At 49.3% G+C, this 26,768-nt stretch overlaps 1 protein-coding gene across 1 annotated transcript; it reads left to right on the plus strand.

Annotated features, from left to right (window-relative positions):
* Positions 1-26,380, plus strand: LOC144125477 (protein argonaute-2-like). Its single transcript, XM_077658871.1, has 3 exons — positions 1-372; positions 24,659-24,886; positions 25,834-26,380. Exons 1-3 carry the CDS (start codon positions 1-3, stop codon positions 26,146-26,148), a joined length of 915 nt encoding a protein of 304 aa, XP_077514997.1. The 3' UTR covers positions 26,149-26,380.
* The last annotated feature ends 388 nt before the right edge of the window (positions 26,381-26,768 follow it).

The raw sequence follows: 26,768 nt of genomic DNA on the forward strand, positions 1-26,768 counted from the left end.
ATGGCGCCCACGAGCCTGCAGACAGTGTTCGGTTTCGACAGAGGCTTCGATTGGAGGCCGACGTGTTTTGTGAACCCGTTCCCACCAACTAGAGTGTGCATAGTCTGCGGTCTCGTTCCTTCATCGGCAGCCATGTTACCCTGTCTACACCTGCTCTGCCAGTCCTGCTCCGAGGGCGCCGGTGCCAAACGCAACCACTGCCCCTTTCACAAGGAGCCCTTCCAGGAAGAAGACGTGGTGTGGTCAGCCTTCACCAGGGACAGTATCCTCGGCCGCAAGGTACGCTGCTGGAACGCTGAGCACGGCTGCGACACGGAGGTCTTCGCATCCGCCATGTTGGAGCACTTCGCCAACGCCTGCCAGTTCCACGTCGTGAGATGCCCCGAATGCAGCGAGAGTGTCCGACACCGAGACATTGCGGAACATCTGGCGCGTGACTGTGAACCACCGCGCGCACGCGACCAAGCATCAGAGGACAACTTTTCGAACGCCTTTATGGAAGTCAAAGGAACGCTGGCAAAATATTGGAAGAAAATGCTGCCCTGCGCACGAAGATGGATTCGTTCGAGGACCGTCTGCACCCTGATACCAGTGGCGCCTTTGCAGCGCAGCGCACCAGTATTGCCGACGCAGTGACAGCCGCCCAAATTTTCGGAGCTGACGACCGGAGCGGAGGCAGCGTTGGCTGAAGACCAACGCGAAGTCATCGCAGAGATCAGGGATGCGCTGGCTTACATCCAGCGGACCATGAAAGAGAAGAACAGCGAGGGGTGTGAGCGTAACGTGTCGCGTTTGGAGGACAGGGTCGTAAAAGCCGTTTGTGAAGAACGCACGCCGGCAGATGCCGGATCTTCACTTTCGGAGATGACAGCAGCTAAAATGAGGCGGCTTCAGTAGAGGACGAGGCGAAATCTCTGGAACTGCTGGCCGTAGCGTCTCTCAGCATCAGAAGCGACGTCCTCAGCAAATCCGTCCCGTACGTATGGACCATAGATGACTGGAATGGATTCTGCAGGAAATCGTCTGATCGTTTGCGTTATTTCACAGGCAACGATGGCCGGCCTAGTTACCACTATGGTACCTTTTAGTTCCGAGGCTATGCTTTAGCCGTGTCTATGTTTGGGTTCGTGTGTATATAATTGAAGGCTTGTTTGACAAGTTCCTGAAGTGGCCCATAGAGAAGAAGGTGAAGCTACTTTTAATCAATCCTTGCGACTGCACAAGGCAACTGGCATTAAGCAGCTCACTTTGTCCACTCCCAAAACATCCCCTTCCTGGTTTTAGTAAAGAAGTTGTGTTTGTAGGGAGTTCTCACACTAACATTACGGTTGACGCATTCAACAAACGTGGCTTGATCGGAAACAACAAACTCCAGCTCCGGCTCGAATTTTAATCATGAGCTACTGATCCGGAGTTCCCGGGTTCGAACCCGACCGCAGCGGCTGCGTTTTTATGGAAGAAAAACGCTGAGGCGCCCGTGTGCTGTGCCATGTCAGTGCACGTTTAAGATCCCCAGGTGGTCAAAATTATTTCGGAGCCCTCCACTATGGCACCTTCCTCTTCCTTTCTTCTTTCACTCCCTCCTTTATTCCTTCCCTTACGGCGCGGTTCAGGTGTCCAACGATATATGAGACAGATACTGAGCCATTTCCTTTCCCCAAAAAACGAATTGTAATATATAAAGGTCCCCTGGTGGTCAAAATAAATCCGGAACCCTCCACTACTGGATTTCCTTGCTTTCTTTTCGCAGTCCCTCCTTTGTCCCTTCCCTTACGGCGCGGCTCAGGTTTCCGCCGAGATTTGAGACATACTGTACCATTTCCTTTCCCCAACTGCCAATTTTCAATTTTTATGGATTGGATTGTAAAACTTTTATTGCGTCGAGAACAGATTGCAGGAGACATACTAGATGGCCGCTAGCCCATGGCTAGCGGCGACCTCATTGGCTTGCTGGAATGCCCATCCTTGAATCTTGGGGTCCGACCTTACCAGCACGGCGTCCCACCGCTCGGGAGAAGCGAGCTGTATCAACTCCGCTTGAAGCGGATCATTTGCGCAGTTTCGCATAATGTGGTCATATGTGGCCCTTGCACCATATTTATGGCAGTTTGGGTCGTACTGGCCGGGGGTCCTTGAGGGGAAGCACTGCCGGATTCTGAAGGGAGCGTGTTTGCAGTCGGCGCTGCAGGTAACTTCCTGTGCTCTTGTTAACTATTTGTGGGGAGGGGCATAAGCGCGCCTGTCAAGTCTAAAGTGATGGGTGATGTCATGAAATTAGATGACCTGTCCCTCGTGAAATTCGGGTCGGAGGGCGCGCTCACTGCCCTAATGCGATAGCCCACCCTCTTCGATGACATCCTTGCCACCTCTCTCGGCAAAGGAATGGGACAAGCTCTTGGCCAGTTCAAGAAAACAACGCAGCTGGCCATCGTCACGCGAGCTCAAGAGGCCGCCCCCGACTGGAGGCCACACTGCCTCGCACCAGCCCCAACTAATCAATTCCATTCTGTGGCAATAAAGGTGTAACCAACACCTTAATGTAGCAGCACGCTACGGTGATACCAGCGCTTCTATTATCGGGCGGGTGCTGGTTTGCAAAGCGGATTGTTCCACCAAGAAGCGAGACAATTACATCGCCGTTTCCTTTCTTCAAAACCAATTTTTCGTAGCCCAGCGCTGCGGCATCGGGTCTCAGCGCTTTGCGAACTACACGAAATTCGATCAGAAGCGCCCATGAAGAGTGTGGCGGCAGCACAACGCTGCAGTAACGGAGTTCCATGATCATCTAGCGTTCCTAACATCAAAAAAAGGAAGAAAACGTTGTTTGGTGTGAGGGGTTCAACGTCCCAAAACAACTCAGACAATGAGAGACGCCGTAGTGAAGGCTCCGGAAATTTCGACCACCTGGGGTTATTTAGCGTGCTCTCACGTCGCACAGTACACGGGCATCTAGAATTTCGCCTCCATTTAAATTCGACCGCCGCGGCCGGGATCGAACCCGCGTCTGTCGGGTCAGCAGCCGAGCGCCGTAACTACTGGGCCACCGCGGCGGCTAAACTTTGTCACGTGGCGCTTCCTTGATGCTGGCGTTGCTGTGGTAGGCAGCAGTGTTCGACCCAGCGTGGCCTCTTTCCCGAACACGAGGTAACGACAAGCGTTTAAGCTAAATATTTAAACTACAATTGCCGTCCGCGCTCATCAAGTGAAACGTGGCGACTGCATTGCCATTCTACTCGGCGTTTGCCTGAATTTGATAGCCAGCATTAAACACAGGTTGAAGTCAAACGTGGCCGTCGTATAGAGGGGTACTGCAGTAACTTCGAACACACAGGGTTCTTTAAATAATTTCGCGTATACATCGAAACGGGGCCGTCGCTGTCAGGCTTTGTTCCCACGTCCTCTGGCTAAGGCACCTAACGCCTGATCACGAAGACACGCTCGGCACCATCCTTACATGAGTGCTGTGACGCGTGCTGTCGCTGTCTTGCAAACGCCACACAACTGACTCTAAAGATAGCTCCCCACCAGAACCACCGTCGCTCCTACGGTCGCAGTTGATGCAAAGCACATTTTTCTTTCAGTAGTTCCCCTCACACCTCTGAACTGTCCTTTGTTTGCACGCGGCAGTGGTTAGGCATAGCTGGAGCCCGTCGGCAGGCCCGTGCACATTCCTCTACCTGTGATCGCAACATGGATAGCTTATGGAATGTATAACCTCGGACATGGATGCCTGCGATGATCTTACAATACCACCAAACGCCGGCGTTGGAGATTGCCAGCGAGACGCGTATCAGATATTCCGGCTGAGCTAAGCATGGGCTAGCGTCGCCGACTTGAGTTTTTTTTTTCGCCTCGCACAAAGGGAGACGTCAAAGTTTGGCGGCTCCTCTTTGCCGAGCGAGTGCTACAGTTGTGACCGGCGAACCGTGCATCGGGGCCTCCTTCGAGAGCAATGGCCACCGCAACGACTCGACATAAACTCTGAGATTGGCGCCCGTATGCTGTGCGATGTCAGTGCACGTTAGAGATCCGCAGGTGGTCCGAGTTGATCCGGAGCCCTCCACTACGGCACCTGTTTCTTCCTTCATTCTCTTAGTCCCTGCTTTATACCTACTCTTACGGTCCGGTTCAGGGTTCCGCGGATATGTGAGACAGATAATAAGCCATTCCCCCCCCCCCCAATCCGATTTTTCAGACTGTCGCCTCACATGTGGGCAGTAAAACATACTCCTTACTCCGGGGCTTATCCACGCTAGCACGTGGGAATAAAATGAATTAAACGGATGCAATTACAAATACATAGACATAGGTAAAAGCCAGAAATGTTGACAAATCGCTACAGCTCTTTATTTGCCGCATTCTGGTGGCTCATTTATGTGGATCTCTGAGCTGAAACCACGGACTTGGACAAAATGGGAAATGAATGCTAGCAGCATCGTCCCATTTTCTCACTTTGTACGCCCGTGAACTTGGTATGCGCCTCTGTATTTTCTGAACTAGACCCTCTCAGCAAAGCAGCTTCTAGGACTACTTGAGTTTCGAAGCGGAGTCCCCCTCCACTTGTTGTCTTCGACTTCCACAGCGCGCGTGTTCGAGACGCGCCGGGACTTTGCGTTCCCATAAGGGGCTGTGGAAAAGCGGTATCGTACGACGATTTCCTTTGGTTCCATAGTTTTTTTTTCTTTATGCGTTCTTGGAGGCAGAAGCGCCGGCACGCGCACGACGTCTCCAAGCGCAGCCAATGACGACGGAACACGTGCAGCTCGTGGAGAAGCATATGAGCGAATCACGGAACGGAACAGGTCACTATAAAAGAGTAACAACGCAGCCTTTTTGCCTTTCTGCAGTGGCTCGGCAGGCAGGCAAGACGTCCGTTCCGGTGGTTGCCATTTGTGTTCGTGGCCTGCTATCTAAATGGGGAAAGGAAAGCGCAAAGACAAGAAGAAAAACGACTCAGCTGGTGGACCTCCAGGTGCGTAGCGAATTTGCTTTCGGTTCTGTGGCCTCCGCCGCTCTCGTTTGGGCGCTCTCGTTTGCGCCAGAGAGAAGTTTCAGCCTTGGTGACGCTTGACGTTGCGAAGGCCTATGACAGCGTGGAGCACACAGTCCTCATTAACAAGCTTGCTCAACTACAACCACCGCATTACCTCTACGCCTGGATTTGTGAATTTCTAAAAGATAGATTTTTCTTCTGTACAGACGGATCTTTTTGTTCTAATACCTATGGTCAATCAAGAGGTGTGCCGCAAGGCTCTGTTCTTTCTCCGCTGCTTTTCAACATATTAGTTCGGGACATCCCCATTCATCCTAACGTTACAGTTCATGTATACGCAGATGATATAGCTTTTTTCGCATCAGCAAAGGATATTCATGTGCTCTACGGGTATTTGCAGGCATATCTGAATGCTCTTGAAGTCTGGTTGGACCAAATCAATTTATCACTTAATGTCAGCAAATGTGGCGTGCTGGTATTTCCACCCGACGCTCCTATGTACATCTCGCTAGCCTACCGCTCCACTCCAATTCCGCAGGTGGAGTCGGTTAAATACCTAGGTGTTACTTATGACCAAAATTTGGACTGGCGACACCATATTAAGAATAATTTTATTAAAGGGGAACGTGCACTGGGCCGTTTGACCCGAGTTGGCAATAAAAAGTTTGGCATGCGTCGTGACACGCTACTGTTGCTCTATAAGGCTTATATGAGACCGATTCTGGAATTTGGTTGCCCCTTGTTCTCTGGTAGAGCGAACTACAAGCTGCAGCCATTAGCCTTACTGGAAAGGCGTGCCCTACGGCTATGCCTCGGGCTCCCAAAATCAGCTTCCAACGCTGTCCTTTATCTGGAAGCCCGTATCCCCAACCTCTATTCCCGCTTCCAACTTCTAACAGTGCATACTTTCCTCAAGTCTTTTGACCCGGCCCCAGGCGTTAGTATTCCAATTTTTGTATCCCAACCACACCTTTTTTGACTAATCACTGGCCACGTTATCAGCTTCCGCAAGCTAGGTTCACGCAGAATCGGTTAGCTCCGCTTCAGGTTGATCTGATCTCCTTGCAACGAGTTGCTGACACGCAGGCTGATCCCGTCTTCTATTACTACTTTATTTTCCCGTCCCATGCGAAGCATATGCCCGCACATACCCTAAATGGTCTTCTTTCTGAACACCTACAGAATTTTCCACATCATACTGGTCTCTCCACTGATGCCTCCGGCAGCTGTGAGAAGGCGGCGATTGGCATATATTCGCAGGATCTAGCTTGGAGCTACTCCGTTTGTATCCCTGATTATACTCCTATATTCTTCGCAGAGTTTTTGGCCATTGGTTTGGCTCTTCTCAAAATTCTCAGACATGTCGCACGGGTTCTTATTCTTACAGACTGCCTTTCAGTTATTGTCTCTCTCCAAAATTAGGAAAAATCTTTCTTGACTCGTTCACTTAGGTTTTTTGTTCCGAGCACAGTGCGCGAGATCCGTTTGGTCTGGGTACCTGGGCATTCAGGCGTCTATTTTAACGAGGTGGCTGATTTATTGGCAAGGTCAGCTCTCAGCGCACCTGTAATATATCCCGTCCCTCACCTCATTCTGTTAGCAGCTTCATGTTTCCAGCGGTTCTAACATATTTCAGCCACTTTGAGTGATCCGTTGCTCAATACCGTGGACTTTCAACACCTAAAGTACCCATGGAATATCCGGTGGTGTAAGTCAAGGCTTTGTGAAGTGTCCATGACGCTCCTTCGATGTCGAATCCGTCACTTAAACTTGTATTAATGCAGGTGCGGGTTCGCTGCGACAAACCTTTGTGTATCATGCGGGCAAGTTGAATCAATCGATCATTTTCTCCTCTCTTGCCGGCGGTTCGCGGTTCAGAGAAAGCAATATCTGGAGGTTCCTCTCTCGAGACTAGGACTGCCTCTGTCTCTTACAGTTCTTCTATCGTTCGGTGCGAGTGCCAAGGGATTCCCGTTAAGCAGTGTATGCGGCTACCTTCACGATTACATAAGTGCAACTAATCGATTATCTTGTTAGCTATATACAAAATTCTTTCGCATGTCCAAAAAAGGCTAGATTGATTCTATTCCGGATGACTCATACCTCTTGAATTCATTTTATTTTTCCAATTTTTTTAATCTTGATTCAGTCTTCTGACGTTTCCTTCCCCGCGCAAATGCTTCATTGGCATTCTACTCTATACGTTGGCCAATCCCCCCACGTGGGTATGTGCCATATTACTTGAGGAGGAGAAGAAGAAGAAGAAACTGTATCGCATTTTGGACGGGGACAATAACCCCAACATTTATTACGGCGTAACGCTACCGTACTTTAACGAAAGCTACTGCAAGCACCGAGTGGGCATATCTTACTACGCGGAGAAAATGGAGTGTTACCGCACCGTCGGCCAATCGATACTGGAAGATTTTGTAATGGGCACGCTGGTGAGGGAAATGCTTGTCGGCATACACGGATTCGACGGATGACTTCCTCTTAGATGATTAGGCGTAACCAAGCTAAGCCACGGCCGTTTTTATTTTCCTTTTTATTTTTACTTTTATTTTATTTTATTTTAAAATATTTTTATTTTTGCTGTTCTTATTCAGTTTTATTTTTTACTTTAATTTACTTTCCTCGCCCAGGTGCTATGTCGGCGTCCGTACGTGTCTATCGCGTCGTCGAAGTGTAGCTAATTAACTAATCACAATTCGTCAACCAAATGTTTTCCACAGCAAGACCTCATCACTTACTCTCTAACATTACCAAACTTTTGCACATCCATGTTCACAGAATGACGTAATCGTGCGGATAATGTTTTGCTGACACGAAACACGCCACATAACCATCTAATGCTTTCGCATTAATAATAACAAGAACGCCGTGGCATACCAGATCCGCCCGCCGCTACTCCCTCCGGGACTCCTGCGGGTGTCGTACGGATTCCTCGTCCGCCTGTCTACCGCGTTGGCCGCGTCGCCCCATGCGCACAGTTCGGGTACGTTGCTTGGCGCCGGAGGAATAGCGCCCTCAGCCGGGAGACCAAGACAGCCTCTCCGTCGCCCGTCTGGCCCTCCCAGAAGCACGACCCGCCATCCTGGCGCACGCCTGCCTATGTGCAGAGAGGGTTTGCCTGCTTCCAAGACACAGCCAGCAGCCGAAATCACGGAGCTTCTCAGTATCACTACCGCAAGAGAAAAGAGACGCTGACGTCTGATAACATGCACCTAGGGGACGTCGGGAAATATGAACTCCGTACTAGGCTTGGCTAGTGCTTGGCCGAAGCGATCGAGCCAGCTCCTTAAACACAGCTGCGGTTCGGTGCTGCCGAGAGGACAGATGAAACTATCTCACTTGTACGTCTTTCAGTCCTTTTATAATTTATTGTGAGCAAAGGTATGGTTTTTTATGGGTGTTTTTAACGTGCCAAAGTAACTAAGGTTATGAGAGACGCCACAGTGAAGGGCTGAGAAAATTTCGACCACCTGGGGTCCTTTAATGTGACCAAAGGTTTGGTACCAGCCGTGCATGGAAATTACCAGCGTATTGCCAGGTGCGTTGTCTCAAGGAGTCTAGTTCTCCCTACTGAATCCTCGTTTTCTCGGCCAGTATCCAGCCAAGAAAAATACGATGTTTCGTGTACGTTGTGCGATCTACCGAAACGCCATTTTTGACTCTACAGGTATTCTTGAGAACCTCTGCGATAATAATAATAATAATAATAATAATTGGTTTTGGGGGAAGGAAATGGCGCAGCATCTCTCTCATATGTCGTTGAACAACTGAACCACGCCTTAAAGAAAGGGATAAGGGAGGGAGTGAAAGAAGAAAGGAAAAAATAGGTTCCGTAGTGGAGGGCTCCGGAATAATTTCGACCACCAGGGGATCTTTAACGTGCACTGACATTGCACAGCACACGGGCGCTTTAGCGTATTTACTCCAGTGTGCTGTGCGGTGTCAGTGCCCGTTAAGATCCCCCGGTGGCCGAAATTATTCCGGAGCCCTCCACTACTCTCTGTGCTCATCTCTGTGCTAATAATAATAATTGGTTTTGGGCGAAAGGAAATGGCGCAGTATCTGTCTCATATATCTTTGGACACCTGAACCGCGCCGTAGGGAAGGGATAAAGGAGGGATTCAAAGAAGAGAGGAAGAAAGAGGTGCCGTGGTGGAGGACTCCGGAATAATTTTGACCCCTTGGGGATCTTTAACATGCACTGAGATCGCACAGCACACGGGCGCCTTAGCGTGTTTCATCAATAAAAACGCACCCGTCGCGGTCGGGTTCGAAACCGGGAACTCCGGATCAGTTTTCTGGCGCCATAACCACTGAGCCACCGCGGCGTTGACATCATCTCTGTGCTCAGAATGCATTTCATGGTGTACTGAAGGCTATACTTACTTGCCAGTGCAATAAGTATAATGTAACTGGAGTGGAGGAGGATCAGGAAGGGAGATTAAACCACGGAGCTAGCCTATAGTTACGCTGTCCAGAGCTGGATCAAGAGCGAGCGAGAGAGACAAAGAGAGGAGGATAGAACACACACACACACACACACACACACACACACGCACACACAGGCCGAGCAAAGAGCTTCGCTGCAGACATGTCTTCTTAGCCAGAGGTGTATAACTAAGGAAAGGGGTTTGCTTTTCAGCGTCATATTGAAGCACTTAGGGTACCACCAGACGAAAAAAGTCCGCAAAAGGTGAGAATAGGGTCGTCATTGCACTAAATTAGAGCTGAAAGGACGTGACAAGTGCTCCACCACACGTGTTAGAAACAAACTGAGTTTCTTGGATACTTTTGCCAAAGGCCGTTCACTGTGGCGTCCCTGATAGTCTCAGTTGTTTTGGGACGTTGAACACCTTAAAACAAACCAAACAACGTTTTATTTGTTTTTTTTATGTTAGAAACGCTAGATGACTACGAAACTCCGTTAGGGCAGCGTTGTGCTTCCGCCACAGTCTTCAAAATCACTTCTTTTCGAATGTCGTGTAGTTCGCAAAGTATGAGACATGATGCCGTAGCGCTGGGCTACGAAAAATTGGTTTTCAAGAAATAAAACGGCGAAGTAATGGTCTCACTTATCGGCGGAGCAACCCGCTTTCAAACCAGCGCCCGTTCGAAAATAGAAGCGCTGGCACCGCCGTAGCGTTCTGCCCCAATAAGGTGGTGGTTACAACTTTATTGCCACAAAATGGAAGCCTGGATTATTTGGGGATGGTGCGAGGCAGTGTGACCTCCACTCGGGGGCGGCCTCTCGAGTTCGCGTGATGATGGCCAGCTGCGTTGTTTTCTTGAACTGGCCAAGAGCTTGTCCCATTCCTCTGCCGAGGGAGGTTGCAATAATGTCATCGAAGAGGGTGGGCTATCGCATTCGGGCAGTGAGGACGCCCTACGACCAGAATTTCACGAGGGACGGGTTGATCTCATTTCATGACACCACCCATCACTTTAGGCTGGAGAGGCGCGCATATCCCCCTCCCCACAGATCTTCAACAAAAGCGCAGGAAGTTACCTGGCGCCGACTGCAAACACGCTCCCTTCAGAATCCGGCAGTGCTTTCCCTCAAGGACCCTGGCCAGTACGACCCAAACTGCCATAAATATGGTGAAAGGACCACATACGACCACATTCTGTGAAACTGCGCAAATAATTCGCCTCAGGCGGAGTTGATACAGTTAAATCTCCCGAGCGGTGGGACGCCGTGCTGGTCAGCTCGGATCCCAAGATTCAAGTACGGGCAATCGAGCGGGTCAATGAGGTCGCCGCCAGCCATGGGCTAGCGGCCATCTAGTATGTGTCTCCTGCAATCTGCCCTCGACGCAATAAATGTTTTACATAATAATAATAATAATAATAATAATAATAATAATAATAATAATAATAATAATAATAATAATCATAATAATTGGTTTTTGGAGAAATGAAATGGCGCAGTATCTGTCTCATATATCGGCGGACACCCGAACATCGCCGTAAGAGAGGGGATAAAGGAGGGAGTGAAAGTAGAAAGGAAGAGAGAGGTGCCGTAGTGGAGGGCTCAGGATTAATTTGGACCACCTGGGGATCTTTAACGTGCACTGACATCGCACAGCACACGGGCGCCTGAGCGTTTTGCCTCCATAAAAACGCAGCCGCCGCGGTCGGGAAGGAACCCGGGAACTCCGGATCGGTAGCCAAGCTCCCTAACTACTTAGCCACCGCGGCGGGTAAATGTTTTAGAATCCAATCCAATCCATTAAAATTGAAAATTGGCTGCTGGGGAAAGGAAATGGTGCAGTATGTATCAAATCTCGGCGGAAACTTGAACCGCTCCTTAAGCGAAGGGATAAAGGAGGGACTGAGAAAAGAAAGCAAGAAAGAAAGCCCGTAGTGGAGGGCTCAGGAATAATTTAATAATAATAATAATTGGTTTTTGGCTTGGGCTATCCGCATTACCCGTCACAGTGGCTCAGTGATTAGGGTGCTCGGCTACTGTTCCGGAGTACCCGGGTTCGAACCCGACCGCGGCGGCCGCGTTTCGATGGAGGCGAAATGCAGAGGCGCTCGAGTGTTGTGCGATGTCAGTGCAGGTTAAATATCTCCTGGTGGTCAAAACTTTTTCGGAGACCCCACTACGGCACCTCTTTCTTCCTTTCTTTTTTCACTCGCTCCTTCTATCCCTTCCCTTCCGGCGTGGTACAGGTGTCCACCGAGATATGCAAGACGGTTACTGCGTTATTTTCTTTCCTCAAAAGCCAATTTTCAAAAAATACCTCTCCCCGGATTGTGGTCGCTATTTCTCGCGACTGCGTGTTTTTTTTGTTGTTTTGTTTGGGTGGGGGGGGGGGGCTGCCGGGTGAAGTCAAGGCGGCTTAACAGCTTGACGAGTTTGACCTTGAACCGAGGAGAAACCATGTGAGAGCTATGACGTCACTCAGCCGCCACCGTCGCGTTCATTGTGATCATTGGCATTGTCGCTCACGATGTTGCGGACTCCGTCGATTTTGAAGAAAGGAAGGGAATTGGGGAAGCGCGTTTCCCACAGCGAGCATGTGCTGACATTCTCCGTGACAGCAAGCGTTATCCGCGGCAAGAAACGTGCATTCTTTACGCCCGATATATAAATGAAAAAAATTGAAGGCTGATTCGACGGACGGTAATTCGAAAGTTCAGCCCAGGTCTCCGCAAGCCGCCAGCTACCGCTTGGCAGGTGTCGTGTTACGTTGCTAGCCGCCCTCCGGCATCGTCCCGTAGCAGCCGCCTTCCGGCTGTCCATTCCTCTCGCCGTGTCAGGTGGCGCTTCGCTCTGCTACTACGTGCCAACACGTCACCTGTCACACTCCGTAACACGTCATCTGTCAGGTAGCATGTTACAGCGACTACGATGCGGAACGCAGGGACGGGCGAGCTGCGCCCTAAACGGAATGAAACTGAAGAAGTCACTGCATTTGAACACGAAGCGAAAAGTTTCACCACGTTTGGTAAAGCATTCATCGCATAGGCCGGAGAATAACCTTGGGCGACCTTCAGCCTAACCACGTTAGCCGTGTATGACCGTACGTGGTACAGTTATGGCGTCGCTCTTGACCCTTTACCCATGACCTTTAGTTCACCTCTGCTCTTTGACATTGGGTGATACTACGTCTAAGCCATGTCGTGTGTGTATATAATATAGAACGGCCGTGAATGCAGGCGCTGCCATGGACGAGCCTGAGGCACTTTGCAAGCGTCCTTGCTTTTCGCTGAATTCCAGGGTTAGCCAAGTTGTTTTTTTTTGTTGTTTTAGAAAATTGTTTTTATTCTCACGTATACAGCTAGACGAAAAGCGTGCGCGTGTGTCTCAAGTATATTGAATGCGCGGCGGGGTTTGTCGTTTGCCGCTTCTTCGTTGCTGTGGGGGGAGGGCTGATCACTTTTGTGTGAAAATTAAGACCCTGCGCGACAGCTATTGCCTCGCACTAAGTTCTTCAGTGCAAGGGCTATACGACGCTGTTTGGGGGAGCTGCATGTTTAGTCGCGTTTAGTCACGGAGCATGCCATTATCGGCTTACACAGCTGTCTGAGTTGGGACGGCTGTTCCGACCTGTTCTCTCGACCACAGTATACTGAGTTTTCGGTCACTGACCATGTCAACTATGTTAACTGCAGTCAGCTGACCACTTTCACATGGTCAGTAAACCGAAGATTCATTCTGCTGACCTGACCAGACGGCATTCCATAAAACCATCGACTAAGTACTCTATACCAGCTGTTTTTTCCCGTTGAGCAGACAAGGGAAGGGACGAGAGGGGCTCGTTAAGAAATACATGACGCAAGCCAACAGTGACCGAACCAAGGAGCATAGGGAAATTTTAAAAAAAATATTTTGTGGTGTTCATCAGTGGGGGCTTAATATGGCAATGACTTTTTAAATAGTCTCTATGCGACCTTAAACCCCCATAAAAAGCGAAACTTTTTAAAGATAATTCATTAAAAAGCAGAAGAAAAACAACCACATGCCGCCGGTGGGATCCGAAACCCACGACCTCTGAATTTCGCGTCCGGTGCTCTACCAACGGAGCTCCGGCGACGCCTGTCCAGTCTTCTGCTTTCGGCAGTGTATATATGCGTGTCGTAACGATCGATATGATCGCAAACGCAGCCGATATATAGAGCCGACGTTAAATGGGCATTTTCGGCTCGCAGCAGTGCCTTCGGCCAGCGGTGGCAACCAAGCCACACCTCCTGCTCCGTCGCCCGCCGGTCCCTCGTGGGTTTCGTTCGCGCAAGCACTCCAGCAGGGCGCCGCGGCCAGCCCGCAGCCGCGCGCCGTCAGCGGCGGCCCGACCACGGCCGCGGATCCCAGCGCTCACCCCACCGCTCAGCCCAGCGCCTCCCGTCCCAGCTACGGGGCCGCCGCCGCCGCGGGTTCCGCCAAGGTAGCTTCCAGCAGCCCCCGGCCTGCATCCGCAGCAGCCGCCGTGAGTGGCACTCAGCCGGCAGCAGCTGCCCTACCACCGTCGCCACCAAGCACGCCGCCCGTCGCGCTGACACAGCAGACCCCCGCAGCTGGCGACCAGGCCACTTCAGGCGACGATGTCAGGATCAAGGTGCGTACTGTTTTCCGAAAAGGGCTTCATCTTGAGCCATGCCATGTAGTTCGTTTAACCTCGTTATAAGGAAGCTGAAAGTTCGTTCACGGCTGTTGCTTCGTTATATGCACTGTTGAAGGAGCTCCCGAGGGGAATCGTAATTCCTTCGTTATATTCATTATTTCGTTATAAACCATGCTGTGCATCTCGTTATGCCAGCGGCCCAAATACATTTGAACCTCTTTACAACGAAGTTGAAGGTTTCCGGCGGTTACTTCGTTATAGCTGTAGCTTCGTTATAGCCCCTGATGGCCGAGCTTTCACGTGCAATCTTAATTTCTTCGTTATATAAGTTGTTTCGTATTAAACCGCTTCGTTACAAAGAGGTTCAGCTGTTAGCTTCAAGGCAAGAGGAAACCTCACCTCTCCAAAACATCGACTTAAGTGGACGGTACGAGATCCGAACTCCGGTATAATACAACTGAAGAAAGAAGCGGCATGTGCCTCTCGATAGAGGCCCTCCAGCCAATGGCGTCGACTGGTTCCCATGACGTCATGGTTACTCAATCCTCTTGGACCTGTGTGACATCTCAGGGAGTGGCATATGAAAGGATATGAACCACCGCTTGATCAGATTGACTGCGGCGCCCGGAGAATCGGCCGACGCCGTAGGCTGCAAGGCGTCCTTTGAAGTGCATCCGTCGCTTCTTTCTGGAGTTCCAGCCGACTACAGGGCTTAGTTTTTACTGCTGAAAAGTGCTGTGGGTAGCAAGCATCGTGGTAGTGCATGACGTATAGGGCGCTCTGGAAGTGAAACGTAAGATTTAGCTGCTGACAATGCCTAGATCGAGAACAACGTTTCGGAACCGCTACGGGTTCCTTGGTCAACAATGAGGAGGACAAGGCGAGTGGCTGAAATTTAAAACCGAAGTTTGTGACGTAGAAGACCGTACTTAAATGAGTGGTTCGAATCAGACCGGGCAGCTGCAATACATTTCGATGGAGGCGAAGCGCTAAGGCACCCCTGTGCTTTGCGATGTCAGTGTACAATAAAGATCCCCGGGTGATTGAAATTATTCCGGAGCCCTCCACTACAGCACCTCTTTCTTCCTTTCCTCTTTCATCCTTTCCTTTTTCACTCCCTCCGTTTTCCCTTCCCTTATAGGGTGTTTCATGTGTCTGCCAATATGTGAGAAAGATACAGCGCCATTTCCTTTCCCCAAAAATCAATTTTCATTTTTCACAGTTTCTTCTGTGAGGTTCAGGGCCTTAGTCTCACCTGGATAAAGGGTGGCTCAAGCAATTGGTGCGTCGTCAGGTTTAGCCTTGGAGTTAACTACTTATACGCCGGCGGCCGAGTGTTTTGTTGCCAGCGTATGAAATATTGTTTTTAAAGTGAAAGCTTTACTGGCCACAGGTTGAGCAATTTTGCATGATTCCTGGAGAGCACGTGGAGCAGTAATGACACATGGCATTTCTCTCTTTCGCTCTCTACCCACTACTGTGCATGCCCCACTAGTAGCACTGAGCCACAGGTGTTCCACCTGCCTTTCCTCAAAATCCAACTTTCAATTTTGTTTTCTCTTTCCTCTTTCCCTCCCTCCTTTATCACTTCCTTCTTGGGGTGGTTCGGGTGTCCACTCAGATATGTGAGATGGTTACTGTGCGATTTCCTTTCCTCAAAAACCAAAGAAAACAAGTTAGTGGAAGGACTTGGTAGAGTTCATTGGAGTTCACAATTTTGCAAAGACCATTCATTTTCACGAAAGGAAAGGCGCACAACCAGGAAAGGCGCACAACCGGCTCTGCGAGACAGTGGAGAGCTCAATCTCACTTCCCCTTTGTATATCCTGGATTAGCTGGGCTAATCCAACCCGCCGCGGTGGCTCAGTGGTTAGGGCGCTCTGCTACTGATCTGGAGTTCCCGGGTTCGAACCCGACCGCGGCAGCTGCGTTTTTATGGAGTCAAAACACTAAGGCACCCATGTGCTGTGCGATGTCAGTGCAGGTTAAAGATCCTCAGGTGGTCGAAATTATTCCGGTGCCCTCCACTACGGAACCTCTTTCTTTCTTCTTTCACTCCCTCTATCCCTTATTTTATGGCGCGGTTCAGGTGTGCAGGGATATATGAGACAGATGGTGCATCATTTCCTTATCCCAAAAAGCAATTATTATTATTATTCCTATTAATATTATTATTATTATTATTGGGCTAATCGACATTAACTTTTCTGGCGGGAGGGGGGGGGCGGAAGGAAATGGTGCAGTACCCCCAACCGCGCCCGTAAGGGAAGGGACAAGGGTGGGGGGAGTGAAAGAAGAAACGAAGTAGTGCCGTAGTGGAGGGCTGAGGAATAATTTCGACCTCCTGGGGATCTTTAACGTGCACTGACATCGAACAGCACACGGGCGCCTTTCGCCTCCATCAAAACGCAGCCGCCGCGGTCGGGTTCAAACCTGCGAACACCGGGGCAGCAGCCGAGCGCACTAAGCATTGAGCCACCGCAGTGAGTGCATTGTCTTTTTTATTCACGCGTTAAATGCGCTTTTACTCCAAGCGAAATGTTGCACTGTCGAGCCCAAACTTCCACTCTGGCAAACTGATGTTTCCTTGGGCTGTAGCTGTTGATTCTTATAAATTACGCGTCTGCACATTGTCAATTCATAGAAAGATTCCCGTATGTTGCTCATCTTTCACTGTTAATAAGCGGCTGGTGCGTCTTTCCGACCTCCACGAATGCCGAAATTTCCACTGTAGTTCCTTGTGCCGAGCTTCGGTGCCGGGCGCCGGTTTGTTTCATCATGAATAATTAAATTTTTCCAATTTTTTTCACCCCAATCGGGACCATTTCTGTGGGCGACCTTGGACATGTGACGTCACCAGCTGCATGCCCGTCGATATTTGCTCGGAGATTGGTCAAGAAGAAAAAAAATAAGACCTTTGTTTTTGGCCATTTCACACAAACAGTGGTCTGTCGCTTACAGTCTCCAGTTTAGTCAGTCAACGCACCGAGAGGTTCTGTGACAGTATGCATGACGACAAGCCTCGATCTCGGCGTCATACTTGGGGAGAAACCGAGTTTTGGTTTCGGCGTTCTTTGTTTTTCCTGTTTTAAAGAGCTTCTACTCAGGATTCTGAAAAACGGTTTTTGAGGCACAGAGAAGGGACTCTTAAGAAATGTGATGCGAATGGGAACACAATACCACGTCTAAACATATTCAAAATAGCCCACATTTTTCCTTTGAGTGGTTCAGAAACCTTTCAAGAAATGCTTCTACAGCTGTGGCACCATCATGGCCTTGGTTCACTGTATAAATAATTTAAGGCAGAAAAAGAACAAGTAATTACTGTCTCGCTTTTGATGAACACCGCGACTACGCAGTGCGGTTCCTTGATTTTGCAATCGTCCCGATCGTCCCTGTCATATGCGCTCAAAATAGCACAAGGCTCTGAAATATAATCCGAGGAAAGTACAGGGTCGGTTAAAAGTTCTCAGGCCAAAGGGTCTGCTTTTGAGCTGTATTATCAGGCAGACATGACACCACCAGACTCAGAATATCCGTAGAAAGCGGAAGAGGTATCGTTCTGTGCTCTGGGAACCTTGATAGCTTTATTCGCGTCTTAAATGCCATGATATACCGATGAAACAAGCAAGCCCTCTGGCCCCGAAACTTTTGACCAACCGGGTACAGAACCTCGCTCAATCACTACGTTCTCTCGTCATAAACATCGGAACCAAATATTCAGAACCCACAATCCCGAGCGAAGGTTGGCGAGCTCTTTCCAGTGACTTTTTCACGCCCGCGCATTTCTCCGCCTCGCGCTCCTGCGTATTTTTGTTCAGATGTGTCTGTCGGTTAGATTCAGAAGTAAGGCAGCTGCTATGGCCGCTGCCAGTAATAAGCGTCGCTTCGGCGGTTCAGGAAGCCCCCCCGACCCCATTCTACAGGGGGGGGGGGGGGAATCCCGAACGCATAGGCAGCCGGCGGTGGGGCCGAGTGGGTAGGGCTGGCTGAACAGCGCCGACCTGTGAGCATGAAAAGAGTGATGAAAAGATATAGAAAGGGTCGAAGACGCTGAAATTTAAATTTTGACTGCACATAACTTCGCTTGCACAAAACATTTTAAACATTGTCACTGGAGGATATTCTTGTTCAAGCGCTGTCCTTTAAAGGGCTCGCTATAATGCACGGGGTGCAGGAGGCTTTTTCCATTAAGACTCACCGGAACCGGTCCTTCGCTGTAGTGTAGATCGAAGACCATTCGGCCAAACTTATGTGACGCTCAACACACGAAACAGTGCGTCCATACTTAATTGTTCATGCTCTGCTCTAATTACCTCCAAACACGGCGCAGGAGCTCGAGCGAACCCTACCCTCTCACTTCCCACGGCGGCCAGCCCACGGCCAGCTGGGCCGGACCATACAACTTCTTGCCAACCACTTCAGCATCGAGATACCGACTGGCAGCGTCTACCACTACGACGTCGACATCTCCTCGGAAACTGCCAAGGAGACCAAGGTTCCTGAGCAGAAAAAGTACCGATGCCTCAGTACAAAGATCAACAGGATTGTCATCGAGCTCCTAGTAAAGAAGTACCGGCAAGACCTGGCCAACTGCATCCCGGCTTTCGATGGCCGCAAGAACCTGTACACGCGCCGCCAGCTCAACTTCCGCGAGCGGACATTCACAGTCGACCTCGAGGAAGACCAAAGATCCCAGAAGTTTATAATCAAGATCCAGTACGCGGCCACAGTGAATCTGGACGCCCTGCATGGCGTCTTCCAAAAGCGCGTGCAAACTGTGCCCCAGGAAGTCCACCAGGCCATAGACATCATCTTGAGGCAAAGCCCCTCGATCAACCTTGCACCGGTTGGACGCTCGTTTTTCAGACCGCCGGGACCCAACGAGCACAATGACCTCGGAGGAGGCCGGGAGGTGTGGTTTGGCTACTACACGAGTGTTCGACCCGCCCAATGGAAGCCCATGCTTAACGTCGACATGTCAGCAACAACATTCTACGAGTCGCTTCCACTGGTCGACTTCATGTGCAGGTTCTTAAGCGACAGCCGTCGTGTGTTGACGCCCGCAGACTTCCGGTCATTGCGCGACAACCAGTACCTGCGCCTGAATAGGGAGCTCATGGGACTCCGTGTCAAAGTGACGCACCTTCCGTACCCGCGCAAGTACAAAGTGGTCAAGATCACGAGGGAACCTGCGAAGGAAATCTATTTTGAATCAGAAGGTAGTCAGATCTCCGTCGCCGACTACTTCCAGAGCCGCTACAGGCGCTTGTCGTACCCGAACTTCCCTTGCGTGCAGAGTGGCAGCCCGACGCATCCGGTCTACATTCCTCTGGAGGTGTGCGAGCTGGCCGAAGGCCAGCACTGTCGGAAGAAGCTCGACGAGAGTCAGATCGCCGAGATGATCAAGCGCACGGCCAAGCCGCCAGCCAAGCGCTTCCAGAAGATTCGTCAGTCTGTGCGCGACATGGTCAGCAGCTCGGACAAGTACCTGCGAGAGTTCGGCGTCAAGATCAACACTGAGCCCACTCAGGTTGTGGGCAGAGTGCTCGACCCGCCATCTCTGGTATTTGAGAACAACACCATGTGCAAGCCGCGCGACGGTACGTGGGATCTCCGAGGGCAGCGCTTCTACAAGGCGATGTCCATGACAAAGTGGATTGTTCTCAACGTGAGCCGCTTCGCGCACAAGGATTCCCTGGAAAACTTCATCAGGATGCTGATCCGTATCGGCCAAGAACTGGGCATGCGCATTGCGCAGCCGCTTGCGGTCATCACGTTCGACACAAACCGCCAGCCCATGCGGACCGTTCTCACGGAGCAGCGCAAGCAGTACCCGCAGTTGGAGATGGTTGTGCAGTGATAACAAAAGCCACGAACTACGCTGAGATCAAGCAGGTGGCAGAGACTGAGCTCTCTCTGCGCACACAATGCATCTTGGACAACAACGTGGTCCAAAAGTGCAACGCAGCGCTCATCCAAAACCTGTGCCAGAAGATCAACGCCAAGATTGGCGGTATCAACAATAGTCTCCTGATGCAGGAGAAGCCGAAGCTGTTTCATAGGCCCGTGATCGTCATTGGAGCAGACGTGTCGCACCCATCGCCTGGAGACAAGGTGAGGCCATCCATCGCCGCGTGCGTCGGAAGCCTAGACACTGTACCGTCCAAGTTTCACGCCACCATTCGGGTACAGATTGAAGACTCCAAGGCTAAGGCGCGTGTGGAAATCATTAGAGACCTGAAGGACATGATCAAAGAATTGCTACTGGCTTTCCACCGCGCCACCAGGCACAAGCCCGAGCAGATCGTCTTCTACAGGGACGGAGTGAGCGAGGGGCAGTTCTTGGAAGTCCGTAACTATGAGGTAAGTAACTGCGCCTACTACTATACTGTGCCCACTAAACGCTCATCTTGTTAAGACAGTTTTTCCCGCATTCAATGTCACTAGTGTCATTGGATAACCTTTGTCTTTGGAGAAGCCGACTAGCTGTGCATATACGTAACGACACCGAATTGATCTCCACAGGGATATAATTTCAGGACATCCAGGATGTTCATTTCTGGAGACGTCTTGTCGGCGTTAATTGACCTCAGCTTGATCGTTTCTCTTCAAAAGGTGGTAAACATCCAAGACTGAGGCCTCTGGCGCGGTTTTGTACGTATCCGCTCCGCCTCTCATCCTTCTTACACACGGGCGATTATAACTGCTGTGCAGTTGACCGTCCGTTGAGCTGAACGACAGTTCGAGGTGTTATACCCGTGCCACACGGTCAAGTTTTATGTCATTAATTACTTTTGGCGCGGTGCCACACACTTGTATTTAATGACATTAGACAGACTAACTGGCGTTTGCGACCTTCTGAGTTCGCCACACCTCATTCGCCCGAGATCTGTATACTCTTTTCGCCATTCCGCATGCGGAAAGACATGCAACTTTTTTGTGCGAAGTCACTACCCAGAGTATAATCGTTTATTCATAAACAACACTATTTTTAATAGGAATTCATATGTACTGTTATCCTGTGAGCTGACACACGAGTTCTACTTTTACACACTTGTCAAGCAAGAACAGTGGCATTTTCTACAAAATAATTTTTATAATATATTTGAAGGGCATTGCTCTTATACTTTCTCATTAACACTGTTTATATTCAGGGCTTTTTTTTACTGCCTTGAAGGCGGTATCGTCACCGTGACTAGTTAAATTATTTATTTACTGATATACAGATACCTTATAGGCCTCTGGAGAGGCATTGTGTAAGGGGGCGATACAGAAGTTAGTGAGAAATAGGCCAGAAATCCAAAAATCATATTAAAAGTACAGCAAAACACACAAAAAACAGGTGAGTTCAGATAAGATATCGCAATTCATTAACAGGGATAAAAGTAAAAAAAACCACTCTGCTTCATGAAACAAAAACAGGAGAAATGCACGAAGAATTATACAAAAGCCAAAGAAAACATATCAGGCATAAATGAGCAAAGCTGCGCATCACGAAACCGAAGAGGCAATAGTCTCAAGCTGCTGAAAACGAAGTTGTACGAATCCTGAGTATTTAAATGACGTGCTAACCGTTATCAACGAAATGTTTGGGTAGATGTTCGCGAAAGGGGTCATGATTAGCCTGCAGGGCGGTGCAGTCCGGAAGATCGTTCCAGAGACGAATGGCACGCGGGAGTGACGAGAAGTTGAAATCATGTGTGTTGCCATAAATTCGGCATAGCTGCAGTTATAAGTAGGAGGGACGTTGTAGATGTGCTGGCGGTGAATCAGTGGCATGGACGTATTTGTGAAAGATAGATAAAAGGGCAGTCTCGCGACGAATTTGCAAAGGATGCATGGAGCGAAAGTTTGATCTTCAGTTGGGTTGCACTGGACTGATAACTGTAATTTTGCCAAAATGAGACGACAAGCCCGATTCTGGACAGCTTCCAAATTGTCTATTAGATATTTCTGATAAGGTGACCAGATGGATGAAGTGTACTCTAGCTGCGGTGCTACAAAAGTAATATAGGCTTGTTTACGCATGTCAGGGGTAGTGCATAGCAGGTTACGGCGAAAGAAAACTAGTGACCGGGAAGCATTAGCGAAAGTGGTGGATGTGTGTTCAGCCCGAGAAAAGTTTGGTGAAATATGGACACCTAGATGCTTATACTGCGTATTCCGAGCCAATGTATCGTTATTATCGCGGTATGGAAAATTCGAAGTTGCGCATTTTCGGCTAAAAATAATTATATTACACTTAGAAATGTTTAGTCATTAGACACGTTTTACACCAGTCGTTTATGCAATCGAGGTGACTTTGAAGTTCAAGGTGGACATTAGTAAATTTTATTGGTCAATGAATAATGCAGACGTCAGCAAATATGTGTATCTAAGATGAGATTGTTGCTGGCAGGTTATTAATGTAAATTATTAATAGTAATGGACAGAGGAGGCTTCTAGCGCCGCGCCCGATGTAACATCGCAAACAGGAAACTAAAACTTATTAACAACGGTGTACTGCTGGCAATTAGAAAAAAAACTACGGACCCATGACAGAGTTAAAGAATGTAATTTAAGCGCACAAAGCTTAGATATTTGTCGGCAATGTTCTACCCGATAAAATTCTTTGGCAAAGTCCAAAAAGGTGGAAGTGGGCAGTTTTCGTGCGAGCTTTTGTTGCCACTTTTGAAAACCGGTACAACCTTTCCTATTTTTCAACCGGTGGAAACCTCACCTGTAGATATTGACTGCTTAAAGATATGAAGGAAGATGATTTTGGAGACAGAAATGGCATTTCTTTAGTATTTTGAATTGATTTAATCAACACCAGAAAAAGAGGGTACTAGGTTATTTATCAGGTGTACTAAGCCATCAAGTGTAATGTCAACCGGCGCCATGTACGGGTAACCAAAATCAGGTACATACGAGACGTTAGGATTATCTTCTTGGGTGAAAATATATGCGAAAAACGAGTTAAATGCTTTAGGACATTCAGCATCGAAGTAGGGGGTGCTGTCAATATCATGTATTGATATATCATTACTGACACTGTTCGGACGTATTGTTTTGAAGGACTTGCTTTTATTGTTCTTAAGTAGCGCAGGAAGGGCTTTTTGAAAAAAAAAATTTTTCGTCACAGAGGCCAGAACAACAGAGGTTTAGGTAGGTTTTATATTTACCCGGCGCGCAGGGCGAACATTCGTGCTTTGTATTTGTGTACAACCGTTTTTTTTTCTTATTTCTCATGCATTGATGCTTTCTTGTAAAGCAAGTGTTAGGTTTATGATTTGATAGCGTGATAAGCGGGACATGTTTGGCTACTATTTCGGCGAGCTTGCCTCTAAATTGAACCCGCGGTTATATTCTACTGACTTATATTGAAAAGAGGGTGTCAGAATATTATCAGAAAACATTTGAATTTCGTCATTTATTGGATTGTAATCACCTCTGTTTAGTTGCGAATCAGTAATGTCAATAAATCTGCCAATAAATAATAATGTCGTTAAATCTGGACGTGTAGCGCCAGCTCCGAAAATAATGGCATAGGCAAACTTAAGGCTACAAACATCTAGAAAGTGCGCGTGTGGCACGGGTAATAAAAGGCAGCGCCACCTGCTGTTAAGATCTCAGCTCAGTGGAGATACGCGGTTGGACCAGTCTACTGACCCGCTGCATCGGCCGAGTCGGCGGCATTTCCGGCTGCCACATCTTGCTATCTTGGCTAATATAAGTACAACTACAACTTCCATTATAGTCGGATACAACTCAAGAACCCAGCAACTCAAGAACCCTGAATGGACTCTCTTGCAGCCAATGGCATAGACCAATTCTCATGAGCCTGCTTGGGTAACCACGTGGCGAATGCTAGATGAAAGGGGTTAGTCTCCCCCCTCACAGGGAAGACTATTGTCACTGCCACGGCGCACACCGCATTGTCAGCTTTGAGGGTTCGTGATGATAAGCCGAAGCCATTGGCTGGAAGGGGGTCCTTTTACGGAGAAAATCGGCTTCATTCTTGAGTGTATCCGACTATATTCGGATTAGTGTAGCCAGAAAAAAAAGCCCGCGAAGTGGCACCAGTAAAACAACGGCTGAGCGGTGAAGCCGGACGTTCCTGTACTGAATTTTTTTTGGCTCTGTGTGGTTGTTCACTACAGGTATACTGAAACGCCAAGCTTGCACAGAAATGTTTGTTGAGTGAAGTCAACTAGGTGGTCAATGCGCAGAGTTATGTGCAAACCGATCACGTGATCCGGAATGTGGACCGCGTGAACTCAATTTAGAGGAGTATGCCGAGTAACTGCAGCCGACTGTTATTCATTTAAGCGTCAGTTGGAAAAGCTGCACTTCCGTTGAACTGAACGGTAGCTGAAACGGCTCGTATAACCAGAGTACAACCGATAATAGCATTGCTTAAAAAAACGGTGATCTTCGCCGTACACTCTTTGTGAAACGACAATTGTATAAGATGCGACAGCATAGTTCGTGAACATCCAAATTGTTTGGTTTACATTCTGAACTAGGTAGATATCGTGATGATTCGAATGGCCTTTCAGCCTTGACCGACATTTTTTGTTTCCGCTCTCAAATCTCGCAGGTGAGCGCCATCCGCCTGGCGTGCAAGGAACTGTCTCCCAACGAGACCTACGAGCCAGCAATTACTTTCATCGTGGTCCAGAAGCGGCATCACACGAGGTTCATGCCCGCCAACGACCGCGACGGCGTGGGCAAGTGTCGCAACGTCCCACCAGGCACGACCGTAGACTCGGTGGTCACGCGCCCGCTGGACTTCGACTTCTTCCTCTGCAGCCACTTCGGCATCCAGGTAGGCGTCCTCTTCTCCGCTCTTGTTGCGATTGTCAGCGGGAAGAAATGGTCTGCGGTGTTTTCGTTTATGAATTTGCGGAGGAAATAGTCCGGGCGCCGGCATCGCCAAAGTCGTGTCGCGTCGTTAATGCGCTACAAATTCCAGGAGCGCCTGCGGTGTAGGCCTTCCACATCTTGAGGAAACGGAAGCATGGTTTTCGAGATCACCTACGCGCGAAACTGTGACGGAAGATTTCCGCTTTACATTGAGTTCATCAGGAGCGCTGTGTGTGACTGTGACGTCATCGTTCACCTTTGGGGAAGCGGTATCGGAAGTTGCGCATGGGGGGCCTCTATGGCCAGTGCTCAGTGATGCTGTCATGTGGATATGGTCATTAGTTTTTATTCTCGAGGTGGCGTCTACTGAGACATGATTGCAGAAGGTTGGGTGAAAAGAGAAGCGCTTGACGTTTAGCTCGTACGTAAAAGATGGAAGCGGCTTTTAAGTCTCAAAAAACGGTCAAAAATTGATTTTTGTTTAAATAGTCGTGTCGGCTTGAATGCCTCGGTGTTTATGCTGTCCCGAAGTCGGGACACCGACATAGATGACGATGACCGACCAATGCGCTGATGACAGCCAGCCAGGAAATAATAGTTATTCACTGTATTTATTGGCGCGAGGGCATCTAAGGCCAGATAAAGCCGGAAACATGTTGTGCATGCGGCACTAGGAGCAGGGCAAGTGCATGGGTTGCTCATGGGCACTGCCGGTTTTTGTATATTGCGTTTAAACACTTTCCTTCCCACGTAATGGCGCATTTAAACCGCAAACACCACGCCACACCACATCGCACCACAAGCAGGACCACACCGCACCACCACATACCTCGACACGACGCGACACAACATGACACGGCCCTTGGAATTCTCGCATGTGAATAAGTGTACTCCTCGGCGCACCCACAGGGCACCAGCCGGCCGGCCCACTACTATGTCGTGTGGGATGACTCCATGTTCAGCGCGGACGACCTGCAGAAGCTCAGCTTCTACCTGTGCCACACATACTCCCGATGTGCAAGGAGCGTGAGCATCCCGGCCCCTGTGTACTACGCGCACCTGGCCGCCTTCCGTGCAAAACACCACATCGCCAGCAAGCTGGAGACGTCCGGCGCGGTCAGCCAGTCGTCTGAGGGCGGCGGTGACACAGTGTTGACCACTGCCCAATACGTGGAGGCCGTCAAGGTGCTGCAGGAACTGCAGGCCTCCATGTACTTCGTGTAATGGAGGAGGTTCTCCGCTGCCCCTGCATTCCGGTTACGGTGAGCCTGGAGGCGCACCACTGACGTCATACCCAACAGTTCTGGAGAAAAGCAATCTGGAACGGGAAAACGTTTAAAGGCATTTGCAGGGAGGGTGTTATATAGGGTATAGGGAGGGTATTATGAGCGCAGTGTTCCTCATATATTGTAAAATTCTACTACAACGATCAATATATCCCCAACCTACCGCCTGCAGGCTTGCATTTTTTTTTGCTATTAACGTTTTTGCTACAGTCCAAAGTGTTCCTCATCGGTTTTCTATTACAGTCATAACTGCTCGATGCGAGCAATGGAAACAGTATAAAAGGAAGATTTTTCCAGATATCGGAAGAATGGGCCTTGAATATTTCAATACCAGAATCTTACACTTTCCCAAATTTCAATTTTTTTTTGTCGAAGAATGTTGGACATGTGCGCAAGACGTAGAGGACAAGATATACGTGACACGCAGTGGACATCTTCTCCCGGCCCTCTTGGCGTTGCACTGTCGTGTGTTCAAGGCGCAGGTGAAGTGGTATGCATGGGATGGACGATAAAGATCACCGCTTTAAGAATGCCGTTTAGCAACATTTTTTAATGCGT

The sequence above is a fragment of the Amblyomma americanum genome, chromosome 1 (assembly GCF_052857255.1).
Source record: "Amblyomma americanum isolate KBUSLIRL-KWMA chromosome 1, ASM5285725v1, whole genome shotgun sequence".
Lineage (NCBI taxonomy): Eukaryota > Metazoa > Arthropoda > Arachnida > Ixodida > Ixodidae > Amblyomma > Amblyomma americanum.